This window comes from Lepidochelys kempii, chromosome 1 (assembly GCF_965140285.1).
Source record: "Lepidochelys kempii isolate rLepKem1 chromosome 1, rLepKem1.hap1, whole genome shotgun sequence".
NCBI lineage: Eukaryota > Metazoa > Chordata > Testudines > Cheloniidae > Lepidochelys > Lepidochelys kempii.
This window is the reverse complement of record NC_136380.1, coordinates 167,949,014-167,971,642: the sequence shown is the minus strand read 5'-3', so window position 1 is coordinate 167,971,642 and position 22,629 is coordinate 167,949,014. Positions and strand designations below refer to the sequence as shown.

The window sequence follows — 22,629 nt, the reverse complement described above, 5'->3', positions numbered from 1 at the left end:
AACTGCATACAGGAAGCCAGATCCCACCCACATGCACACTGATCGGTTCCCAGGAGGCAAAGGAAATCAGGCATGTCATATGTGCACACATCTTGGCACAGCAGTGACGCAGACGGTGATATCTTCCTGTGCCGAGGGACAGCTTCACATCCTGTGCAGCTGCTAGAAAAGCACAAGGAAACATTGGCACATACTTGTGGGGCTACATACCTTTGTGAGGACTTTGGTTCCTTGTAGCTGATGGTCATTACCCATTCATTCCTATGACTATTCACCCATTACAGACAATTATAACAAGGCATTTCCACCGGGTTAACAATTTAGGGGTTGGCTTGGTGCTGTGGAGGGTAGGACTGAGTTGCAATGTGGACATTGTGCAGTGCTTTTATCTTAAGCATTCACATTGGTTTACCAACCTCTGTTCTCAGTAACACTCAGTCTCTATTAATAACCTTATCTATATTTGGGTTGAAAGGGGGGGGTTCACCCCCCTTTTTTTTTTCCCACCATTCATTGTTGATGCTAATTTCACTTAGTAGCTATTATGGAGCACTAACCCCAAGGTTGTAACTGGTCGAGGTTTGGGGAGGTCAGAAAGGGCTGTTTAATGACCGGGTAGTGGCAGATACCTGTATTGTTAGTTTAAATGTTTTGTTGTTCTGTATATGAACCAAGCCATAAAGATGCTTATCTACCCATTTTCTGTGTTGTGAGTTCTGCTTTTAAAACTATCAGTGATTTTTCTAAGCACATAACAATGCACCTTCCCCTTCCCTCCCATGAATCATGGAGCCCAATTCCAAACCTGAAAACATCTTACATTCATCATACTTAGCAAGGAGGGTCGACGCAGAAGTCAAGGAAATGATGACATTTATTATAAGTAGTATATGAAACATGTAGTTGAAATATTTTTAAAACGAGTAAAGCAACAAAATGTAATGGGACTGAATTTGTAAAAAACGATCAAATATTAATGTATTTGCATGCCCTCCCCCACCACCTAAAAAAGGGGGAATGACTGTGGAAAACTGCTCTTGGGGACATTTTGTGTGTGTAGTCTGGGGGGCAGGCACTCGGTGGTTTCAGGGATTCCCACAGGCTCATCATTCCTCACTTGGATGCTCGGTGGGGTCCTGCTGTGAGGGGTTTTGGCTGCTAGCAGAGGGTGTGGTCCTCGGAGTCCTACAGGCTTCTTCCATTCTCAGGAGGTTTGGGTCCTCTGCCTCACCAGCACCCTGGGTGGCAGCCGGAGGAGGAGGAGTTAGGGCTGGTTCACCGAGAGGTGCTGTGGCCATGACAGCAAACAGACTCCGAAATTGTTCAGTTACCAGTTCTATGAGCATCAGGAAATGCTCCTTTTCCCTATGGGAATGTCCAATTCCCTAAGCACACCTCCTGCTCCAGGAACCAGTTCATTAGTGTTTCTTCCTGCTGAAGAGCCTGATCCTTCCATGCCTGAGGAACTCAAACTGCTCCTGATTCCTTCTGTTCATGCCAATGAGCAGGTCCTATGTCGGCCTTCTCTGTCTCTGCAGTGCTGCCCTTGCCCTCCCAGCAGAATGGTTTCCCTCTCAGGAGTCAAAGGTACTGCCAATTCAAAGAAAGTATATGTTGTTTTTCCTTTGGAAGAAACCAAGAAATCCCCCCATATAACATAAATTTGCTGTAGAAGGCTACAATTTTGATAATTTTCAGCATTTCAGGAATGTGACGGTTAAGACTACCCTTGGTTCTCAGACAATTTTTGCAGCCCCTGAGGAAAGAGCAGAGGCTACTAATGGTAAGATACATGTACTGAAGTTTTTTTAAATGTAAAATTTTCATAGTGTCTTATGCAGTGTATGGGGAGGGAGGTGGCAGTTCCATCAAGGCGCTATTACCAGTTTGCAATTTTTTCTTTAAGGACTAGCCAACATTTGGAGAACATAGCAGTTTTCAAGGTATCAGAATGGAAAAGAGAGGTGGCTTTCCAGCCCTGTGGAGAAGATCTGGCAATCTATGCCAGAAATATATTTCTGCTAATGGTCACCTCACTGCATATTGCTGAATGGAAGGGTTTGAACAGTTATGAAGGTGGACTAAGCACATTTGCGCTGTTGTTGAACCTCAAGAACCCACTGGAGTGTCTGCTACCCCAAAAATTTGCTGCAATATTCTTACAGGATTGGGAGGCAATTTGTTGATAAATTGACTATATTCTCACTTAGCATTCAGAGTTTCCATGCAATTTTATGGGCATGGTGCTGTTGGAGGTGCTGTCTTTTCAGGTGAAATGTAAAACCAAGGTCTTGATTACTTGTAACTTAAAAATCCCATGCCAATTTTTCCAAGTAGTAGGGTTACTCCCAGGGTCTTGGCCTAAATCCAATTCAAGCAATTATATTCTACCTACCTAAACATTTCCCTTTATGTTCAGTTGGTTATGGTATTCATTTTTTCTCCTGAAGTATTGCATAGTGCTACTCTATAATATTTAAAAAAGTCTCTTGCCTTCTCTTCTGGGGTGGCTGCATTTCAATGATGCATGATATGATACCTTGCATATAATAGTTTCTAAAGTTTAGTATGTACTTCAGGATCTTTGAAGAAAAGGTACTAAACAAGCATCAGTCATTTTTACTCCTAAGAGCTTCATCTCTGAAATGATGTCACAAGCTTCTGCAAATTCCACTTTCGAAACACTAATCAGACAAGTATGACATTCAAAAGTGCCCCGTTCAGAAATGAAAAAAACTTGGCCATCAAATATTTCTCACTGTAAGTACTTTAAAACATTTTCAAATCTAGGATCCTACAGTCAGGATCCTAAATCCAGAGTTATGCTCCTGTATGAATCCATTTATATACTCCTGTATAAAAATGGCCTAGTTTTCAAATGTTCTATGTACTTGCACCTTCCACCAAATGTATTTCACTGGTGAGGGAAGTGATTCCGTTACAAATAGTTTAGAATCTCTTGGCTCATCAAATTTGGATCTGTGATTAATTTCTCTTGTGCCACAGAACACTGAAACAATATCACAATATGACGGCAACATTCTCATCAGTCAGTGGGGGAGTGAGAGTGAGGAAGGGTAAAGGAAAGAATCAATCTATCAGCCAGCCTTTCATGGTGGAATAGAGGGGGAATTCACCTTTTTCTCCTCCTCTCCTGGCTGACTTGGAAGTGGATCCACTCTTACATACTGAGATAATCCCAATGGCTCCTTTTCACCCCATCCACACGGAGGAAAATCTCAGCTATTTCAACACAGGTGGTCTGTTTGCTCAGACTTCCAGTGAATTGATTTGCCAAATCTAAGCAGAGGAGTGGAGTGCCACTCAGATGTGCACAATTTCTGAGCCTCATGAAGACCTGTAAAGGGCCACAGGCAGCTAAAGAGTTGTGGATTAAGTATCAGTAGATTAAATTAACTGCATTGAGCTCCAAAGAGGATGGGCCATAAAGCTTAATCAGTGCAAACAGGCAAGTTACAATTTCCGTCAAAAAAAAAAATTAATCTCAATAAAGCCTAGTTAGTAACATGGCAAAGATACCATTCAAATGGGAATATTAACAATTTTCAATAATTTCTAGAAATTGAAATAGAATCTGTTTTGGCAAACACACTGCAGTCTTCTACCAAGAAAAACATTTTATGCAGTTATGCAAGCAATAAAAATAAATGTTCTATAAAATTTAGCCTGAAGGCCTCAGAAAGTATTAAAAAAACAATAATAATTAACCAGAGTTCTTGACGTGTAGAGCAGCCAAAAATAACATCTAGTACAGCTGAAGATGGTGAGGTCATTTCTTGTATTGCACTCCAAACACTGACCACCTGCAGAGATGCAAAAATATTCAAAAGTATCTATTTCCCAAATATAGACAGACTGAAAAATTCTCAGTCTCTTACATGATTTTATTTTGCCGAAATAATGGAATTCAATACACATTTAATGTGCATTACAAGTAGTTGTTCCTATGGTGCAAAAGTTCCCCATCCATTTATGAAGCTGATACTGTCTGCCCCTAGAACAAAAGTGCCATGATGCCAGTCTTCAGTATTCTTTTCCAGCTAATCTAAACAGTAACATTGGCATCACCACTTTAAGTCAAACTTTTGCTCTTACAAAAAGAGATAATGTGTCTCTGTTCTACCACAAACAATCATACAAACATAAAATGAACTTTTGTCTAAGGTAATATTTGATGGGGATGTAGCAAATGTCTAATTTTAGCATTCTACTGAATATCAGATATTGTAATATGTATCCAAAACTGAAACAAAGGCCCATAGTGGATATCACAATAAATATAATAGTCACATGTTTTAAATGAGTCATGATCCAAAAGTCATTATTTCACAAACTGCCCAAAAAACCCTAATTTATTCTTCTTTAGGTACGGAAGGAGTCCTCTATATCACAGGGTGAGTGGCTGATTAGCTACTGGAAATACTTGTATGAAATTACTGGTTGATTCTAAACCCACAAGAAGGATACAACAGATATAAAATTTTACACTTGTATCTTCCATTTGAGGATCTCAGTGTACTTTATAAACATGAATTAAGCCTCAGAACACACAATGAAGGTAAGTAATAGTATACACATTTTAAAGATGAGTTAAGTGACTTGTCCTAGGGTTCCACAGTATTAAGGGTCAGAACCAGAAACACAACCTGTGAATGAAGACTTGCAGGTCCCTCCTTTAATCTTTCTAGATATTAAAGTCAACAGAGGTACTACTAGTAATGAAACTTGCCCAGTGAAAACTGTCATTTATTGTTTGATGCGAACTACTTTACTTTGAAAATAATTTGGAAGTATTTTTGCATTCTGTACAATTTCTTCTCACATTGGTTGATAGTTTGACTCCACCTATGGTCAATGGGATGCTTGTCACAGCATTAATATTTTCAAACAGCACAATAAGAAATAAAAACTAAAATTCTGAAGTCACCTCCCTTTTCATATTTAGACCTATTCATTACCTCTTCAGCTCAGGTGTATCACCTTTTTCCTCTCCTTAATGTAGGCTTTTATATCACTATCTTCCAGCTAGTCAAGCACCTTACAAAATTAAATACAAATACTTCAGAGGAACTAAAGTTCATTTACTTTCTCCTTACCATTACTGATCATATTTTTGGTTTGTTCATTTTTGTTTTGTTCTGGAGGATAGGCCAAATTTTTTGTCCCGAACTATTTTCGCCAAATAAATAATAAATAAATAAAAATGCAGATTCGGATTGACCAAAATATTTTGTGAATATGTGTTGGATTGATCCAATTGTTTGGACTGCAAACATTAAAATAAAATCTGAAAGAATTGAAATATTTTGTTTTGACATTTTCTAAATGAAATGTTTTAATCTTTCAATCAAAACAACTTTTAAAAAAATTATTTCAATTTTATTTAAATATGTTTAAGAAACCTTGAAAATAAAATGAAATGTTTTGTTTCAGGCAAAATGAACCATCTGACCTGAAACAATTTTTTTTTTTTTTTTTCAGTACAGAGAATGAACTGAAAAATTAGTTATTTGCTCTACTGCTGCATGAAATACTATATTATCTGATTTTTTACCTTGAAGTTTCCCCTAAGTCCTGCACAGACTCATTCCCTTTAAGACTAGCTTCCCCTGACTGGAGACTAGGGCTGCTGTCATCTGACAATGGCAAAAAAATCACTGAGCCATTTTCTTCTAACATTGAACAAAGAACTTTATTACTTTAGTAAAGATAACAATATTCACCCTAAATCTACTCTTTTCTCTTCAGAGTTGCAGCCTAGAACCTTCCTCAGCTCCTCTCTTGCCAGGCTTCCCTTCCTGCTGGGTTGTTGGTTTTTTTTAAGTTTCCTTAATGGTGGAGATGGTTGTTTGAGAACAGGTACAGCACTAAAGTATAGAAGAAGTAGAGAGCATGCAACCAGCTGGTGCCACTTTTGTGATCAACTCTTGGGGATGGACAGGGAAACAGATGAGAACTGCTGGGTATGTTTAGACTGACTCTTCCTCAAATAACCATCCAAGACCCAATTATTTAAATTCAAATGTATCTGGCCAAACCCGAATATAAGAATTTAAGATGAATACTCACTGGCAGTAGAAATCTGGTACAATTCTAATGAATACATGGCTGTAATTTTCCTAACTCCATATTCTGATGTTTTGAAATATTTATTATTACAGACACCAGAAGCAACATCACTCCTCTTCATACCACATCTCTAATCATCTTATGAAAGCAAAGCCACCTTTTTTCATAAACTGAAGATCATTTTGGTGCCCAGTCTCACAGCACAGGCTATGTCCAAAAAGCATGAAAAAACATTCCTTTGTGAAAGGGCTGGACAAAGCTCAAAAAGGCTAGCAGGATCCACTGCTGGAGCATAAGATTTCCTGGTCACTTAAATGCAAGGTATAGCACTGGAACTGGTCTGCAATATTGGCAGCATCTGGATTTGTTTAAAATATTACTGTATTACACACACAGTGGTGTTGTGTTCTACTTGATATTTTTCTTTTAATTGCTTTCATTCCTGAGCAGGTCCCAAAAAAACTGAGCATAGGAACTATATAACTTACCTACTTTGGGACAGGGTGCCATATGCCAGTAAGGTCATCATCATCCTGAGTTAGGATTAAATCCAAATGGGCTTTTTGTGTTTTCCACATTTTTTTTTTAAAATGGCCAGTTCATTTATGCTCAGCATAGGAAGAAAAGCTACAACTGCACCTAGAATCTTGACTGAGCGTGCTAAAAAATGGTACAATAGTTACCACTGGTGTGATATGCTAGACAAGAAAGTCTTTGCCTGAACTGGTAGAGGTAGTAGGCCACATTTAGTTTTAATACTGTTAACATTTCAAGCAAATATTATTATTCTTGTAACAGGGCAGGCTCCACTGCTGTCCTGAGATCCCACACAAAAGCTTTGGACACTTTGTTTGTTAGCACTTCGGTGAGTTTTATTTATATTACCTCCACCAACACAATCCCATGTAGCAATTCTATCTCCAGCTTTCCCTATTTTTCCACCCTTTGTCCAGGGAGATAGAGAGCTCTCACCACCCTGAGATCTTACTTCCTCTGGGCTCTGTTAAGGGTTTGTCGACACTTAAAATACTACAGCAACACAGCTACGCCACTGTAGTGCTTCGGCGTAGACACTACCTACGCCAACAGGAGGAGTTCTCCCATCAGCTGTCAATGGAAGAATTGTTCTATGCACTTAGGGCTGCCTACATGGGGACTTAGTTCAGACTAACTACGCTGCTCAGGGCTGTGGATTTTTCACACCCCTGAGCAACGTAGTTATGTCAACCTAATTTTCTAGCGTACATCAGGCCTTAGCCTCTCCCTGCCGTACTTCCAATGCTTTTTAACGACCCTCTCAGCTAACCAATAATTAGCTCGTCCGCCCCAGTCTGATTAGGTAATTAACTATTCCACTTCTCCGTCAGGAAGGGGACTGAGGAACACTTAAGTGACCAGAGCGCCAAGCCAGCTCCTGGCTCTCAGCACGCTGTCAAATCTCTTGACTAGATCTGAAGTCAGAACAATATACCTTGGATAGCTTCTTTCACAGCAACACAGATAAGACCTAGTAGAGCAGCCCATCGTGTCCCGACCAATGCAGGATTGTTCTGCAGCTGCCACTTTTGTGATCAGCTCTTGGGGAGGAGGTGTCTAGGGAAACAGATGTACCACGTTACATCCCAGTAATGCCCTACACTGGTCCCGGAGGTCAGATTTTATATCTGTCCACCCGAAGGGGACTGACGCCGGGCAGCACAGACAAGAGGGGTGGGGAGCAGTTTTCACAGGAGCCGGAAAAAGGAAGCTCGAGAGGATTTTGCCCGAAGACATTCGGCATTTCCGCTCTGACATTCAGTGACCCGCCCGGCCGGGTGGACGGGGTCTCCGGTGCAGGTCCCCGTGCGACGCGCCGCCCGCACACGCTAACGGCAAGTCCCTGCTGCGGGCGCAGCGCCCCGCCCGTCCCGGGGGCCCCTGCGCAGGCGCGCCCGAGCATTCCACGAGAGCAAGGCGGGATCCATCGCGCCGGGCTCGCCCCGAGACAACCTCACTCGACCGCTGATTCGCCGGGATCCTGGAGGTCGAGAGGCGGGGCCGAGGCTGGCCCTCGCCACAGTAGTGACGGCGGCGGCAGCTACGCGCGTGCGCGGCAGTTTGCGTATCTGCGTCCCTCTCCCCTCACGACAGCGCGAGTCGGTGGAGAATCCGCACATGCGCACTCCCGCGCGGAAGGAAGGGGGCGGCGCTGGGCCATGATCCCCACCCCGCGGCACCAGCACGTGGGACCGCACGGGCCCTTCAGCGAGGTGTACGAGCCGGCCGAGGACACCTACCTGCTGCTGGACGCGCTGGAGCGGGACGCGGCCCAGATCAGAGACGCGGGGTGCGAGCTGGGGGGGAGGGGAGGAACCAGCGAGGGGCCGGTCAGCAGCCAATGGGAGCAGCCGCTGGTGGGGTGGGAGGAGTCGGCGGCGCCGTGAGCACGTGCCGGTGACAGCCCGCGCAGCGGCTGTTAGGGAGGCGGGGCTGGAGCGAGGGCGGGGCGGTAGCTGCTGAGGGGCGTGGTCTGGGCGTGGGGGTGGGCAGGGCTATTGGTCGGCTCCCCTATTGGCTGTCAGTGGTTGCCCGTTGGTACAGTCCAGGCCCTGGCGGGGGCGGCAGCAAAGCTCTCGCTGGCTTCAGCGGAGTCTCGCCTTCGCCCTGCGAGGTCTCGCGCCGGGATTCGCCTCGGCTGCGCCGCCCTCAGCGCCTCCGTCATCGGCGTCACCCTGCGCGTGCCCGGGCAGGGAACCGTCCCACGTGCTGGGCGGGGCGCGGGGCGGTCTGAGCCTCGGGGGAGGGGGGGACCCGGGCGGACCCCGGGCGCTGTGGGTGCCGCCCTGCTGCGGCAGAGTCGCGCGGCGGCCAACGGACAGCTGGCGTGACGCCCGGCTCGTCCGCGGCTAGGTGTGCTGCAGTGGAAGAAAAGGAAGAGGCTCCGATTGTCCTAGTTGGGGTGACCCGCCCCTCACCCCTTTTCAAAATGCAAAACTGGGACACCTGCCGGAGCCCCGCCCCCTCCAGGGCCCCTGAACCCCCTGGCCATGCCAGAGCCTGGTGCTGGTAAGAGCCACCCAGGGAGCCCTGGACCCTCCACCTGTCTTTGGTGGGGGCTGGGGTACCCAAGAGCAGTCCCCGGCCTGTGTTCCTGTCCCCCTCCCAAGGTGCACTGCCAAGCGCTGATGGAGGGTCCATGGCTCTCCACAGCAGACTGGGCTTCTAGGGTGGCTCTTACCACAGCCTGGCCAGCTCTGGCTTCTGGCCTCCCTTGGGGCAGGGCCCCAGGGAAAAGAGGAGGAGCAGGGGGTGGGGCCTAGTGGTGAGTGGAGGGGGCTAAGGCTCACTTGAGAGCCACACACACACTGGAAAGAGGCTGGTGCTGCCCCTAAGCCGGGGGTAGGTGCAGAGTGATGCCACAGGGAATCCAGGATAAATGTAGTCCTGGAGTAGTTTAGCCCGGCACTGGGACTTGAAACTAACATTTTGGGACTGTCCCACTCAATTAGGGGCGGGTGGTCACCCTACTCATAGCTCCCAAGTAGTTTCAGTAAATAATGTAAACGTCTGCCAGGTCTCAAATCACTGGGTAACTTAGTCCTTGTCGTGATGGTCAGTTTTTTCAGGAATGATGTGCCCCAAACTAATTTTACTCTGTGAGGAGTGGAATGATTTTAATTTATTGGAATATAGATTCAGATAGGACTTGGTTCTGTGTTGCTCTTTTTCATACTCAAAATATCTCAAAATACATTGCAAATATAATTTAATTTGAATGGGCTCCATACAATGAAATTATCTTGTTGCTTGCCTTGAAATTTCTATTATTTATACATGTCCAGAGCCAGCTCAAATGTGGACCCGTTAGAATAGTTACTCGGCTATGTCTACACTGCAGCTGGGAGCGAGCCTCTGGACTCAGGCTAGTGGAGCTTGAGCTAGTGCACTAAAAATAGCATGGACATTGCACCTCAGGCAGCATCTTGTGCTCTCAAGCCCACTTGATCCCCTTGATCTGTGCTTGGGTGGCTAGCCTGAGTCTCCACAGGAACAACAACATCCACACTGCTGTTTTTAGAGTGCTCACTTGAGCCCTGCTAGTGCAAGTTTGTCACCAGATGCATTGGGTAGACCTATCCGTGGGATTCCGGTTTCATTGTAACCTGCTCAAAACTCTTAGGCCTTGGCTGCTTGGTGGAGAAGGTGGAAATGCATCTAGAACTGTTGTTTTTGTGTTGTCAATGGATGTTTCCTGTTAACAGAGGGAAGGAAACCTACAATGTGCCCCAGTGAGGGCTGTGATAAGTAGGAAATATCTTGATTCCCCAGGGGACACAAGTTATGACTGGAGAGCTGTCGGTCAGCACAAAGCAGATCATAGAATCATAGAATATCAGGGTTGGAAGGGACCTCAGGAGGTCATCTAGTCCAACCCCCTGCTCAAAGCAGGACCAATCCCCAATTAAATCATCCCAGCCAGGGCTTTGTCAAGCCTGACTTTAAACACTTCTAAGGAAGGAGATTCTACCATCTCCCTAGGTAATGCATTCCAGTGTTTCACCACCCTCCTAGTGAAGAAGTTTTTCCTAATATCCAACCTAAACCTCCCCCACTGCAACTTGAGATCATTACTCCTTGTCCTGTCCTCTTCTACCACTGAGAATAGTCTAGAACCATCCTCTCTGGAACCACCTCTCAAGTAGTTGAAAGCAGCTATCAAATCCCCTCTCATTCTTCTCTTCTGCAGACTAAACAATCCCAGTTCCCTCAGCCTCTCCTCATAAGTCATGTGTTCCAGACCCCTAATCATTTTTGTTGCCCTTCGCTGGACTCTCTCCAATTTTTCCACATCCTTCTTGTAGTGTGGGGCCCAAAACTGGACACAGTACTCCAGATGAGGCCTCACCAATGTCTAATAGAGGGGAACGATCACGTCCCTCGATCTGCTGGCTATGCCCCTACTTATACATCCCAAAATGCCATTGGCCTTCTTGGCAACAAGGGCACACTGTTGACTCATATCCAGCTTCTCGTCCACTGTCACCCCTAGGTCCTTTTCCGCAGAACTGCTGCCGAGCCATTCGGTCCCTAGTCTGTATCTGTGCATTGGTTTCTTCCGTCCTAAGTGCAGGATCCTGCACTTATCCTTATTGAACCTCATCAGATTTCTTTTGGCCCAATCCTCCAATTTGTCTAGGTCCCTCTGTATCCTATCCCTACCCTCCAGCGTATCAACCACTCCTCCCAGTTTAGTATCATCCACAAATTTGCTTAGAGTGCAATCCACACCATCCTCCAGATCATTTATGAAGATATTGAACAAAACCGGCCCCAGGACCGACCCCTGGGGCACTCCACTTGAAACCGGCTGCCAACTAGACATGGAGCCATTGATCACTACCCGTTGAGCCCGACAATCTAGCCAACTTTCTACCCACCTTATAGTGCATTCATCCAGCCCATACTTCTTTAACTTGCTGGCAAGAATACTGTGGCAGACCGTGTCAAAAGCTTTGCTAAAGTCAAGAAACAATACATCCACTGCTTTCCCTTCATCCACAGAACCAATAATCTCATCATAGAAAGCGATTAGATTAGTCAGGCATGACCTTCCCTTGGTGAATCCATGCTGACTGTTCCTGATCACTTTCCTCTCATGCAAGTGCTTCAGGATTCATTCCTTGAGGACCTGCTCCATGATTTTTCCGGGGACTGAGGTGAGGCTGACTGGCCTGTAGTTCCCAGGATCCTCCTTCTTCCCTTTTTTAAAGATTGGCACTACATTAGCCTTTTTCCAATCATCTGAGACTTCCCCCGATCGCCACGAGTTTTCAAAGATAATGGCCAATGGCTCTGCAATGACAGCCGCCAATTCCTTTAGCATTCTCGGATGCAACTCGTCCGGCCCCATGGATTTGTGCACGTCCAGCTTTTCTAAATAGTCCCGAACCACCTCTTTCTCCACAGAGGGCTGGCCATCTACTCCCCATGTTGTGATGCCCAGCGCAGCAGTCTGGGAGCTGTCCTTGTTAGTGAAGACAGAGGCAAAAAAAGCATTGAGCACATTAGCTTTTTCCACATCCTCTGTCACTAGGTTGCCTCCCTCATTCAGTAAGGGGCCCACACTTTCCTTGGCTTTCTTCTTGTTGCCAACATACCTGAAGAAACCCTTCTTGTTACTCTTGACACCTCTTGCTAGCTGCAGCTCCAGGTGCGATTTGGCCCTCCTGATTTCATTCCTACATGCCCGAGCAATATTTTTATACTCTTCCCTGGTCATATGTCCAACCTTCCACTTCTTGTGAGCTTCTTTTTTATGTTTAAGATCTGCTAGGATTTCACCATTAAGCCAAGCTGGTCGCCTGCCATATTTACTATTCTTTCGACTCATCGGGATGGTTTGTCCCTGTAACCTCAACAGGCATTCCTTGAAATACAGCCAGCTCTCCTGGACTCCTTTCCCCTTCATGTTGGTCCCCCAGGGGATCCTACCCATCCGTTCCCTGAGGAAGTCGAAGTCTGCTTTTCTGAAGTCCAGGGTCCGTATCCTGCTGCTTACCTTTCTTCCCTGTGTCAGGATCCTGAACTCAACCAACTCATGGTCACTGCCTCCCAGATTCCCGTCCACTTTTGCTTCCCCCACTAATTCTTCCCTGTTTGTGAGCAGCAGGTCAAGAAAAGCTCCCTCCCTAGTTGGCTCCTCTAGCACTTGCACCAGGAAATTGTCCCCTATGCTTTCCAAAAACTTCCTGGATTGTCTATGCACTACTGTATTGCTCTCCCAGCAGATATCAGGAAGATTGAAGTCACCCATGAGAACCAGGGCGTGCCATCTAGTAGCTTCCGCGAGTTGCCGGAAGAAAGCCTCATCCACCTCATCCCCCTGGTCCGGTGGTCTATAGCAGACTCCCACCACTACATCACTCTTGTTGCTCACACTTCTAAACTTAATCCAGAGACACTCAGGTTTTTCTGCAATTTCGTACCGGAGCTCTGAGCAGTCATACTGCTCCCTTACATACAGTGCTACTCCCCCACCTTTTCTGCCCTGCCTGACCTTCCTGAACAGTTTATAACCATCCATGGCAGTACTCCAGTCATGTGATCATATGGCACACCACTCATCTTGAGCTTGAGGGCAGTATAACCAGTAAACTTCATTATTAGTGCGGTCTCCAGTGGCTGCAGGTTTGACAGCATTACCTGATCCAGGCCTGCATATGTCCATCCTAGATACTCTTGTGAATCGGGTATTTTAATTACTTTGCACTGGTTATTTTTATTTAAATTTAGAGTTGAGATCTCCCTTGAAGTAGGATCTGGATCGGGTGTGGTTTCAGCATTTCTGGCTTCCATTGTTGGACCCAGTGCATTGTACATGTAAGTATTATAATACCAATTTTTTAGATTGTTGCAGCTAATAATATAGAATACTTAGCTCTTACGATATATAGTGCTTTTCATTTCAAAATATTTTACAGTCACCAACCATGTAGAGAAATAGTATCTCCATTTTACAAATGGATTTTTAAAGACATTTAGATTCCTATCCCCCCATTGATTTCAGTGAGAGTTTAGACACCTAAATAGCTTTGAAAATCTGGCCCTAAATTCCTTGCTCAAGACCACCTATTGGTTTAGTAGTAGAGCCAGGACTAGAGTTCTGAAATTCCTTCTTCCCAGCTTGAGCTCCATCTGTAGTCATGTTGTCTCTACCATGTTTACTCAAAACTTGATCCTGCAAACACTTGTCTAACTTTACTCATATGAGTTGTTCTGTTGAGCTCAGTGGGAATACTCACATGTGTAACATTAAGCAAATGCTCAAGAGTTTGCAGGGCTGGGCCTCACTGAGTACCTATTATGCAGTGCCATAGTTAGAAAGGCAGTCTCACTATAAACACTTGTTTTCACAGACAGAATCATTTTAGGCTGAATATCTAATGTCTGTTCTCAGGCCAGATTTTGTTTGAAAGTCTGGTAAAATTCTCTTGGCCTTTTATGAGTTATCTGAGCACAAAATGTAGAAAACGTTGATATTGTAGTATGTTGTATTGCTTGAGAAATAGTATGTCATAATTTAATTCAAGACAATTGTAATGCATCCGCAGATGAGGACAAAGTTATAGTTATGTCTGAGCGTGCAACCTTAACTTTAACATTTCCTTGACTTTTGAGTACTTAGGCAACCTTAATGTTGTCTTAGCATAGTGTTATTGCATGAAATTTCATATGTGAAGAGCCACAGTACGAGCGACAAGAATTGTATGTTCTTTTCAAAGCTTAGATGATGATTATTCAGTAAGGCTATGTCTACACTACAAGATGGGGTGAAAACAGCGGGTCTGTACTCAGCATGGCTCAGCCAGAACTCTGCTGCTGCTACCGCAGTTATGCTGCTATTTATACTTCTGCTAACTGGATGAGAGCTAGTGTGAGTACGTGTGCGTGAGCAGGGGAATCACATTCATTTACACACAAGGCTTGAGGTCACATCACATAATAGCATTCACATTCTTACGTTAATTTTTTAGTTATATCTTGTCATGTTGATGTGATATTAATATTTTGCTTTCAGATGTACAGATATCAACCCTATAGCAGCTTTTTGTACCTTGGAGACAGCTGTACTTAACAAAGTTCACATTCACCCAGTAATTACTGACTTGGTAAGATACAAATTCCTATAACTGGACCTTCTAATAGTTTTGCAGTTCTTACAATGTACTGTGGGAGGCTTGCTTGTAACCATTTCAGATACTGTCCCTTCATGTTGAAAGAAAGAAAAGGGGCAATGGATGTGTTTTAATTAGGCCACAGTTTTATTCACTTAACATATCTGGGACTACCCAACAATAAATTGTACAGCAGGTCATCATTATTTCCACCTACTCGGGAGGGCTGCTGTCAGCCCTCCCCCGTTCTCAACCTGGTCCTAGCCAGCCTATTGCTGCAACCCCACTACCCTCCCCTCGTATGAGGCGTTAAGGGGGCTGGAAAGCAGGGAAGGGATTGGTTCCCCACTGTACCTCATGTTAGGAGCCCCAACCTCCCTTGCCCAGCTACCTTAAGGGATGCTTTCCTCTAAATCTACTTCCAAATCTATTTAATCTGAGAACCGTATATGTAACGAACACTGGACACATTTGTTGTTAAGTGATGACATTTTGACTTAACCTCCTCGCCTACCCCACTGCGTCCCTTATCTGCTGTGGAGAAGATGGAAAAAACCTGCCCCACCTCGTCCAATCTGGTGGTGAGGAGAAAATTCCTTTGCAGCTCCAGAAGAAGTTGAGTAGCGTCATGCTCACAGCAGATCATGAAGAAACCAAGTCCTACTCGGATCCCATCACTAGGAGGGTGGGTGTTGCCAGCCTGATCACAGTGAAAGTATGTTTCTCTGGAACTGTTCAGGGTATAGTTGCCTTTAGGCACATGAAAGGACAGTGTCCCCCTTCTAACCTGGTCCAGCCACTTCCTGTTCTTCCCTGGTCTGTCCACGTAAATTTTCCCCTTCCTCTCCCCTCTGCCACCCACTTGCAGAGGGGGCCCAAATAAGAGCAACAACCCTTCCAGCCAGACAGACAAAGAACCCGGTGCACTCAGATGGTATTCACTGCCATATGTTAGTAAGGTACAACAGTCTTGTATGCCACAATATATATTTGTTTTATTAAATTGTAAAGCACTCTGGTGGATGGCAGTAGCTTGGACACAGTTGCAAGCTTACAGAAAACTAAGTAAAAACTGATCACAGCGCCCACTGTTCCCTCAAAAATTGGTGCAGAAAACCCAAATAGAAAGGCTGATGAAAAGAGAGGGACAAAAACAGCTGATAAGGGACCAAACTCAATCTGAAAAGAAAATGTACTTCAAATGAGACTCTAAAGCAATACAAATGTAGAGCAAATACTACATAATCAGGGAATGGATTTGAAACTGTTAACACCTGGAGCTTTCTTATTAATGTTGTACCCATGACAGTAATGCTCTGCCAATGCACAAGTCTAAATCTTTTTTTGTTATAAATTCTGGTTGCTAATGATTTAAAAAAACAAAAACAACAACCTTCCAAGCAGTGCATTATGGGAAACTTAAGTTTCACGTTTTCCTCAGTGAGCTCTTTTAACTTGTAAAAAATCTTGAGAATTTAATGAAAGATGACAGATTCAGCTAATTCTAATTATTGGCAAATGAACCCTTCTTCATTTGGGAATTAGACTATACACAGAGGCCTGTATAAAGTAGTTGATGAACAGCTAACAGATGATAAACTTTTAATCACTTCTGAACAGGGATGGATATGAATCTGTAAGCAAGCTCTTTTAATTAGTATAGGTTTTTCTTTCATCCTCTTACTATTCTGTATCTCTAGTTCATGTTTTGGGACCCTGTTGTGTATGTCGTCATACAATAAATTTATAGTTTTACTTGTCCTATTCTGTGGGCTGCCCTTGCACGTTGAAAGACAGGTTTAGTGTTGTTGGACCAGGAATAGGGGCTGAGCTATTCAGAACCAAAGAGGCCAATTTAATGCATTGCTATGAATGGAAGGTGAAATACGAGTGGTCCCAATTCTATTTATTTTGATTTATAAAAATATGAAATAATCCAACCCTTCCTATGAGGAATCACTTGCAGTATAGTCATCCTAGAAGAAGGAATGCTTGATTTTATAGAGAAATTATCTAGTTCTCTTATTGAGATAAATTACTCAACCTTGTAATTTAACCACATATGAAATGAATTATTATCTCACAACCAGGTCATTTTTATTGTTATCTACTAAATAAAGCACCTGTAATTAGCGTGTATTTAAAACATTTTGCTTAGAAAGGGTCCTTGAAATTTACTTTTTCATATTGTCCATTATTGACTTTTGGTTTTGGTAACTAAAAAGATAGAAAAATAGATGGTGGCAACATGGTCACCTTTTGCTTGGCTGGCTAACTTTATGGGAAATTGCACAGATTTGTGTTTTTCAAAATACTTCCCTTGTACTCCTGTCATACAGAAAATAAGAAAGAAGTATCTTAATTAACTGTCTGTTTTGGGTTAAGTTGTTTGAAGTAAGTCAGGATTCCATAGCTAAGTACAGGACTTTTTCTATATCTCAGTAGTGTATAACTGTTCGTAAACCTATTAATTTTCTTCCTGTCTTGATAATGATTGATTATATTCAAAGCTTACTCTCTCATTTTAGTCCCATATATGACAAATCTGCAGTCTCACAATACATACTGTATAATGAGAAATGTGTGTTCCTGCTATAAATAAAAAATGTAGCTAATAAAAGAACTGCCTAAGTATAACTAACTTGTTTCCCACCTTGCTTTCATCTCTAGGTCACAGGATTGTTACCAAGATTAAGTGGGAAAGTTGATCTCCTACTGTTTAATCCACCATATGTGGTAACCCCTTCTGAAGAGGTAGGGATCGCTGAGATTTGAGGAGATGCAATTAAAAAAAAAACTTCTGCAGCTCAGTGGATATGAAAAATTACTCGTTTCTGATATGATAAATTGGTTTGTAATCTCTAGTCGTGAGTTGCAGTGCTTTGAAAAAGTAGTGAGGGGTCATGTGGAGCCAGTGGTGATAACAGAACTGTTTGCAGTAAATATGAATCACTCACCTTACTGCACTTTCTGCATAAGAGCTAAAGGACACTAGTGACCACTGTTCCACAAAATATTGCTCCATCCTTGTAGGTGGAATTCAGTAAATCCATGTCTACACAGGGATACTTAGGAATCACTAAAGGTGTGAAGTCAGGGCGCATAAATTAAAGCATGCTTAATCCCCCATGTCAGTGCTCTTATTCAGGAGTAAAGTGGCTTTAGTTCTCGAACTTTGATTAAGGGCTTGTCTACACTTAAAATACTGCAGTGGGGTAGCTGCACCGATGCCGGCGCACTTGTAGCGCTACAGTGAAGATCCTACCTACACCAATGGGAGGGCTTCTCCCTTTGGCGTAGGTACTCCATCTCCTGAGAGGCGGTAGCTGTGTCAACAGGAGAAGCACTCCCATTGACATAGCACTGTCTATCCCGGGGCTTAGGTCACTATAACTGCATCACTCAAGTGTGTGGATTTTCCATGCCCCTTGAGTGACATAGTTATACTGACATAAATTGCTAATGTAGACAAAGTTACAACGAACTAATTCCACTTAATTCCTGAATAAGATCCACATGGAGGTTTAACCATGCTTTAATTTAAGTGCATTGACTTTACACCTTTAGTTGATTTGCCTTAACTTTCCTGATTAGCTGCATGTAGACAAGCCCTAAGAGATTTTCATTTCGATCTGTCAGATATTTTCCATTGGAATGATTTTCTGGTGGAAAATGCCTTTTTCACAAAAACAGAATTTTCAGGGATGAGTGTCTTGGCTCTCACCTCCAATGGCAGCCTACCCAAAGGCTCTTTATGCCTGCAGGGAGAAACAGAAATTGACGAGAGCCATCCAGATGGGCAGTTGACAAGCTGAAAAATTCTGTTTTAGTTCTCCCAAAATGGAATCTTTCAGAATTTCTGGCTTGTGAAAAATCTTGAGCTATTTACTTTTTCGTCCAAAATTGGGATTACATTTTTCCAAAACCTCAACGTTTTCTATGGGACAGAAATTCCTTTTTCTGGACTGCTCTCATTTTCGCCTTTCATTTGTATTCTTCAGGAATCTTGAGGCATGTCTACACTGCAATAAAACATCCACAGGTGGCCCATGTCAGCTGACTTGGGTCGTGGGGCTCAAGCTCCAGGGCTGTAAACTGGAGTGTATAAAACTGTGAAGGAGGAGTTCCGAGAGTCCAGGCTCCTGCTGTAATCCAAACATCTACACTGCAGTTTTATAGCCCTGCATCCTGAACCCCCTGAGCCCAAGTCAGCCGCAAGTGTTTTATTGCAGCGTAGACATATCCTTGGTGGAATTTATGCAAATACTTTCCATATGCATCTAGAGGAAAGTATATGCTTTGAATGTTACAAAACGTGTCTATTTCCAAACAGCGTCAACAAAGACCTTTAAATCCAAACAGAGCTCATCTGTTTGGAGGATAAGTCTGAAATTTGACTTGTATGCTGCATAAACAAAACTGCCATGTAGCAATTTTGCGATTGAAATGGTTTTAATTCAATAAGCTCCTTAGGATAGGGACTGTGGTAATGCTCTTCCTCAAGTGTCATGAACATATATAGCACTCTATAGTCATATGTAAACGATTAGTAAAAAAATTCATCTTCCTTTAATTTCTCCTAGGTACAAAGCCATGGAATAGAGGCAGCCTGGGCTGGAGGCAAAAATGGCAGAGAGATAATGGATAGACTTTTTCCTTTAGTGCCAAACCTGCTTTCAACAGGAGGATTATTCTATTTAGTTACAATTAAAGAGAACAACCCAGGTAATAAAATCCTTCTGTTTGCTAAACTATATATTACTAATGCATACATAAAAACTATGAGTACAAGACTAAGGTGCTATAGCTAATCAGACATTGCCACTATTACGCAAGAATGGAAAACCTTGGATTGAGTAATATCTCAGAGAAATGAGATGGCCTGTACATGGCAGTAGCAAGTCACACTTGGTTAATAACATTTATTAGTATGGAAACATTTTGGGCTAAATTCACAGGGAGGACTTGGTTGAGCATTGCAGTACTCAACTTTTAGGCACCCTTCTGCTAAGTTGTATTCATGATCCCAAGTCAGGTTCCCTATACAATGCACTGGGAGACTTAGGTGCCTAAAAAGATTCACAGAAGTCAGCATGCTAAGCCAGCCAATAGGAAATGACAAGGAGGGGGTGTGGCCTAAACCCTGTCTCTCAAAGGAGTTATGTGCCTAACTCTGGCCTTGATGGAGGCACCTCCCTCTACTTGGAATTCATAGTAGTGAACCCTCTCCTGGAGTTGGGTGCCTAAGCCAGGTCAGCCCTTTTTGAAGAAATATCGTGGTGGTGGTCGTAGTGCCTCCTTGCATGCCCAGTAGCCCAGTGCTTAGAGTATCACCCAGGATGTTGGAGACGCTGGTTCAAATCCCCACTCTGTTGGATTGGGAGCAGGGACTTGAACATGGGTCTCACTTCCCAGCTGAGTGCCCTAACCACTGGACTTTAGAGACGCTCTCTTTTTCAATGAAGAGTTAACTATTGTATACAAAGTGGAACAACTTCGACAGGAGAGACTAAGAGAGACCCACCCCAGACTAGCCCATTGCCCAACAGTTAGGGGACTGACATGGGAAACCCACATTCAGTTCTCTGCTCCACATTAGGCAGAGTGGGGATTTGAACGCTGGTTTCCCACATCCTGTGTGAGTACTGTAACTACGGGGAGTAAAGTGCGTGGGAGGGGCAGCACTGCCTCTTCCTCAGCTGTCTTGTGCAGGGTCCAATCAAGTAGATGTGCTCTATGGCAGCCTCTGAGCATGTGTACTGGATTGTGCTCCGCAGGTGAGCTAAGTGAGGGGGAATGCTTTCTTTGTGAATCCTGCTATGGCTTAGGCATGAGTAAGGTGCCAAGCTGCTTGGTGGTTTCAGGGCTGAGGCAGCTGAGCATGTGCCCATTGGCTGAAATTTAGGCACCTTGGGGACTTCACCAGTGAACACTGAGGTGCCTAGGGACTTTAGGCTCCTACAAGGTTAGGTGGCAGCTGAGTAGGGGTATAAGGTTCTAAATTTCTGCTTAAATACTTTACATGACAGCCCCACTTGTGAATCCTACCCTTTCTGGCAAGTTTTACTGTAGGGTTTTCAAATTAATTTGTGTGCTTTGTACACACCCTTTCATCAAAGCTTCTGCCTTTATAAAACCTTTGTTCAAGCCACTACTTAGTATATGCAGGAGAAAATACTGTCCATTACAACACTGACCCAAGTAGTATGGGAAGTATGGGTTTCATCTGCTAAAGTGAAACTAACACTGAAGTGTGGAATTACTCCAGGGTGCTCCCACATTTGAACATTTTCAGACAGGGCTTAAATACCAGACTTGCAGTTGTACTCTGCTGGAAATTTACAAAAAAAACAAGCACCAACCCTTTTTTATTAAATACTTGAAACCTGAGTATAGTGGTGAATTTTTTTTTTTAATTGAAGCAGTTAGTTAAGATAGGAATATTGATTCATTATACTGTGATTCTAACTAATTTGCAGTTTCAGTATAACTGCACTTAATTCTTTCTGGCTTTTGTGTTAATATACAGAATATTAAAAGCATACAAGCACTTAAACTTTGAGCACATTTTTTAATCTTAAACTTATTTACCAATACAATTACGTACTTAGTATATTTTTCAAAGACATTAAAATCCAACATTTCCAGTAGAAAGCCAAGTTCATGTGGTTTTGTTGGATGACTACTTTAAATAAATTGTTCTAATCGCCTGAAGGAGCATGATGGATATTTTATGAGACTATGTAATCTTTCGTTTTGTAATTTGCTTTTAGCAAATAAATCAGTTTAAGGCAGGATGGGCTTTTTAGGTGGCGATTAACATAAACTGAACTGTAATGCTGTACATTTTTAATTACAGATGAAATTTTGGAAACAATGAAGAAATACGGTTTAAGGGGTACTAGAGTACTTTCTAGACAAGCAGGAAGAGAAACTCTCACAATTCTCAAATTCATCAAGTCCTGATGACTGCTCTTAAATCTTCCATTGCTGAAGATGTTGAAACTTAAACACAAATGGTGTTACAATGGCTAGGCTATTTTGTGACTATAAACTATAACTCAACAGATTTTGAAAAAATTATCCTGTCTCCTGACCTGTGCAGGAAAATTGAGCAAAATGTTCATTGTTGTTCCCTTAACCTGGCCGTCAACCCACTGTGATCTGTAATCAGTGAGGGCAAAGTTGTTTCTGGACTTGGTTTTCTATGTAGCATAGTGGAACAGTAGCTGAAATGTAAACTTTAAAAATTGGCAGTCACACTTTAAAATGTGGAAATTCACTGGTATTTATTTCATTTTATAACTGGAATATTTGTATGTGATCACGCATTTAATATTTTTAACTACTTTTGTCGTTCATTATGGGTTCTCAAAACCATGTTCTTGCTTTAGTACTTTGTCTTGTCTTATGGTAATTATTCTGTACAGATAGCTGGTTTAAATTAATATTTAAGAAGCCACTGATCTTGAGGTTAGTGGCCTCAGTCTTACATTTTGTACTTGTTGCAGAATCCCCAAAAGCCTAGTGCATAGAAACTAATTTTGCTCACATAGTCAGGAAAACTCTTGATCTTATCTTGCTACTGTATTATCACTATGACTATTCCAACAGATGTACCCAATATGGAGTTCTGTTATATGTCATCCAGGGTCTTTAAGCTAAATGCTATGGGTTAATAAACATTGTAAAAGGTTCCGTTCAATTTAATCAATTGTACAAAATTATTTTAGGGTAGAGACTAATTTTAGACTATAAAAAGGAAGGCTTCGTTAAAAGGTACTTTCAGTAGAGCCTAGAAAACTAACCAGTGACAGTTCTTTGTGAAGCAGGTCCATATATGACTATGGTATGATACCATTCCTATACTAATGCACCATAAAAT

The 22,629-nt window shown here is 43.0% G+C and overlaps 1 protein-coding gene and 1 long non-coding RNA gene across 3 annotated transcripts; one reads left to right on the top strand and one right to left on the bottom strand.

The window, feature by feature from the left end:
- Positions 1-856: 856 nt before the first annotated feature.
- Positions 857-8,960, bottom strand: LOC140918478 (uncharacterized). 2 transcript variants are annotated; one of them, XR_012161201.2, is made up of 4 exons: positions 7,562-8,960; positions 3,730-3,824; positions 3,138-3,358; positions 857-1,590 (listed from the first exon to the last, which is right to left on the bottom strand). It is a non-coding gene; the product is annotated as an uncharacterized LOC140918478 (long non-coding RNA). The 2 variants fall into 2 exon arrangements; XR_012161202.2 differs by lacking the exon at positions 3,138-3,358 and having other exon boundaries at positions 7,562-8,853.
- Positions 7,875-22,454, top strand: HEMK2 (HemK methyltransferase 2, ETF1 glutamine and histone H4 lysine). The gene is made up of 6 exons (XM_073362965.1): positions 7,875-8,416; positions 13,363-13,449; positions 14,648-14,738; positions 17,415-17,498; positions 19,328-19,469; positions 21,604-22,454. Exons 1-6 carry the CDS (start codon positions 8,286-8,288, stop codon positions 21,708-21,710), a joined length of 642 nt encoding a protein of 213 aa, XP_073219066.1. The 5' UTR covers positions 7,875-8,285; the 3' UTR covers positions 21,711-22,454.
- The last annotated feature ends 175 nt before the right edge of the window (positions 22,455-22,629 follow it).

What these genes read in the sequence shown, in the direction of transcription:
- HEMK2 (XM_073362965.1), top strand. Translation starts at nt 8,286, where the DNA reads ATGATCCCCACCCCGCGGCACCAGCACGTGGGACCGCACGGGCCCTTC. An exon ending in GCCCAGATCAGAGACGCGGG is followed by an intron (nt 8,417 to 13,362) that starts GTGCGAGCTGGG and finishes ATTTAAATTTAG; the next exon opens with AGTTGAGATCTCCCTTGAAG. An exon ending in TGGTAACCCCTTCTGAAGAG is followed by an intron (nt 17,499 to 19,327) that starts GTAGGGATCGCT and finishes AATTTCTCCTAG; the next exon opens with GTACAAAGCCATGGAATAGA.